At 46.7% G+C, this 3,607-nt stretch overlaps 1 protein-coding gene across 1 annotated transcript; it reads right to left on the bottom strand.

The window, feature by feature from the left end:
* Nucleotides 1-133: 133 nt before the first annotated feature.
* ASPGLDRAFT_182655 (putative C6 finger domain protein) lies at nucleotides 134-1,423 on the bottom strand (the record flags this gene model as incomplete). The annotated part of the gene is made up of 3 exons (XM_022543034.1): nucleotides 134-861; nucleotides 923-1,291; nucleotides 1,339-1,423. The coding sequence occupies 3 exons, from the start codon at nucleotides 1,421-1,423 to the stop codon at nucleotides 209-211; spliced, it is 1,107 nt and encodes a 368-aa protein (XP_022395130.1). The 3' UTR covers nucleotides 134-208.
* Nucleotides 1,424-3,607: the final 2,184 nt, after the last annotated feature.

Here is a 3,607-nt window from a genome sequence, read left to right as displayed (position 1 = left end):
AAAAAAAAAAAAAAAAAAAAAAAAAGAAAGGAAATAATTAAAAGAAAAAGACAAGACAAGACCACCCAGACGCCCACGATAACCAGCCATGGACGATGCAATAAAACAAAGGAAAAAGGGCTAATAATGCAGTGCAAGGTATTAAAGCCATAGGAAAGTGCTGATGCAGTGATGCATGTGTGTAATCAATGCGATTCAATCAATTCTATTACCCCTGAGGCGAGTGTCCTGGGTGTCCATGTCCCATTGGTGGCGGACTCCCGAATGGTGTCCCCTGCTGTGGTGCCTCGGAGGTGAAGACCGGGTAGGAGACGACGTTCATCCCGGCCATTCCACTTGCATCTGGCCATACGGGGTACCCCATGGGGTTGGGAACTTGCGTGCCGGGATATGACATGGACATGGTCATGGTCTGCATTGGATCTGCTGCGGGGGATGCACTGTGTTTTGGATCGGGGTCCATTGGTGGCGCGAATTGATTCGGTGTTGAAGTCGGAGGAACAGGAGGTGGTGGGTATGATGCTGCCATGTCTGGCTGTGCGGGGAACGTCATGGACCGTGCCGGTTGTGGAGGGACTTGCCAGACCGTGCCGTCTGGCATGGTGAATGTTTGGGCGGGGGTGTTTGCGATATCAAGGGCCCGAGCGGGTTGCTGCGAGGGGACTGTGGGTGTAGTCTGTAACGAGGCGTTGGAGGGAATCGAGCTCATGTCGCCACTCCAGACGCTGGTAGGGCTGAGATCGATCATGGCGGATTGTGGTTTTGCGGCGTTGAGGGTCGCTAGCATTTGGGGGTCATTGGGGATCGTGGTGAATTCGTCCCAGGGGACGGGGGATTCGAGAGAAGCGGATGCGAATTCGCCTGTATTGGGTTCTACTTCTTAGTGTTGTTCAATCTATGCAGATGACCCGACAAAGCCTACCTGGCGCAAACTGCGGCATGTTCCCGGGGAAAGGCGCATTTGGTGGGATTCCATGGACATTTGGAGCAGCATTCAACGGCATCGGTTGGTAAAAGAATGTTTCCGGTTGTTGTTGTTGTTGGTGGTGGTGGTGTGGTTGCTGCTGATCGAGAGAACCGCTGATAATCGGAGGCGAAGAAGAAGCCGTGGAGGGATCGGTGGAAGCAGAGGAGTCGAGTCGCGAATTCGGACGAGTTTTCTTTTCTACCGGAGGCTGCTGGTCGACTGGGAAGAACTGGCACTCTTTGCGCAAACGGATACAGTTTTCGCAGCGACCTTGGGCATCATCGGCGGCAACTAGACATCGGATCTTGCGACGGCGACAGTGCACTATTTTATTAGCAGGACACAGTGCGACTCGAATGAGGTGAACTTACCACATGCGACAGATGTGCGATGATAGCCCAACTTGTTGCGCTTTTTGTCGGTAGGAGTGGAAGAGGGGGGTATGGTCGAGTCCATGGGGCCGGGATGAGAGGGCATGGTTTGGACCACGGCGGGCATCGCAGAGAAATTAGAGAATGGCCATACACCGGGATTCTAGAGAGAAAGAAGGTATGATTTCGGAGGATGTTGAGATGTGCGATGTTCAGATATGTCGAATGATGCGGCACGAAGGGTTTCAGTGAGGTTAGAGAGCGTTTGGAGGTAAATGTTAGAGATAGAAGAGTATAATCAAGTATAATCAAGGATAGACACAGAACAGCAAAGGAGTGTAAAAGTTGGATTGTAGAAGTTCGAACCGAGAGAACAAAAAAAGAGAAGAGAGAAATAGAAATGATGAAAAAGAAGAAAGGAATAAAGGCAATTCTAGAAAGTAGACTAATAGCCAATTCGGTTAATGCTTGAGATGAGCAAATATCATATGAAAGGCTCGATAGGGTTGCGTTTCAGGGTTTTATTTTTTCAGGGGATTGAGTCTGCCTGTTCTATTATTATTATTATTATTATTATTATTATTATGATGATGGCGACTGCAGTATTGCGACTGTCACCATCTCTCAGTCATTAAACTATCCTGTTCATACTATTATGTACGGAGTACACTACTAAGAAATCCACGGATTCAGTCCTTCCCACATCTTGCCTTTTTGGGAGGCTTGTCTCCGTGGGGCTGGGAGGCCAATGATGCGTGGCCCTGTTCCCCGAGTTGCCTCATTGGGAGGTATCAGAGTAGATTAAGTATTTACCATAGAAGATCTTGATTAAGGAGCCGGTGTCTGGTTGGAGTATCCAGTGAGTAGTCTCTAGTGTGTAGTACGTACACCATTTCTTCTTCGAGAAAAGAGTCGAACTTCTGAAACACACTAGACATGGTTCAATCCATGGGGCGGTGGGCCTGTCAGTACTTACTTACATTCAGTTAGTAGTGGCATTCTGATAGTCACCTAGGAATCACTCCGGACTGAGTAGAGATTGTTCTCTGTTCTCATCTTGTACAGTGCTGGTACAGTGTAGTTACAGTGTAGTGTCTATTGCCTCTCTGGAGTAACTATGCACTCCCTACTCTGTACAGTCCAGTTCCCCTTTCCATTGCGTGGACACCCTTACCATGTTCGGATTAGTGCTGGATACGTAAGCGAAGTCGATCGTTCCAGAGTTGAGATTTGCTAGAGTATTCTTGACTACGGAGTACAAATATTCAGGAGTAGTAGTATATCATAGAGAATAGAGAATAGAGAATAGAGAATAGAGAATAGAGAATTAGAATATTAGAATATTAGAATATTAGGAGAATTAACAACACTCTGATACGATATGGAGAGTTCCTGGGGTACATTATTCTGTACATACGGAGTACTAGTACATGCTGAGTGGACCTAGTGGATGTTCTTTTTTTAACTCGAAAACCCCGATATGCAGGGTTTCATCTGTCGCAAGTACCGATACACGATAACCATGTCTCGTGCAGCACGTCACTATATAAAATTGTATAATATTCAAGTACCTGTACTTTTTGTCGATACTTTGTGCTATTGAGTCCTCTGTATGTAAACGAAGAAAACTCTGACACTCTCATGGACATAAAACTCTGCCACGCGGCTCGATCATCGCCAAGCCAAGCCCAGCCTAGCCACTGTCAGTCGTCCGAAAACCGTCCGAATCCAACCCAAAGCTGATCCAAATGAACTGGTATCCAGGGTCCAGTATCCGTACATCTGGCAGCAAAGACAGCCAAGGATCAGACCCTGACGAATCACAGTTCACGGTTCAGGGAGAGTTCAGCTCTTCCAGGCTTGCCACTGCCATATCACGATGTGCCAGACAATTAGCCTAATATAGCCTGATATATTTCGGATATGGCATTTGCCTTCCACTTGCTTCACTGCTTCTTTGCTCGCTTGGACCACCTGCGATTGTTTCAGCTCGGGCACTTGCCTCTTCCTGGCCAATCTGCAACGGGCCTTACGCGGCCTGATGCTGCGGCGGTACCTCTGCTTTTGGTATATGTACTTGACCGTGCCTAGTATACCTAGTACTATAGTACGTACTCATAGCCTTGCGTGCCAGTGCCAGGCAGTCCCTTTTTTTCTTTTCTTTTTTCTTTTCTTTTTTCTTTTCTTTTTTCTTTTCTTTTTTCTTCTCTTTTTTCTTTTCTTTTTTCTTCTCTTTTTTCTTTTCTTTTTTATTTTCTTTTTTTTTTTT

The sequence above is a fragment of the Aspergillus glaucus genome (assembly GCF_001890805.1).
Source record: "Aspergillus glaucus CBS 516.65 unplaced genomic scaffold ASPGLscaffold_54, whole genome shotgun sequence".
NCBI lineage: Eukaryota > Fungi > Ascomycota > Eurotiomycetes > Eurotiales > Aspergillaceae > Aspergillus > Aspergillus glaucus.
This window is presented reverse-complemented; position numbering and strand designations above follow the sequence as displayed.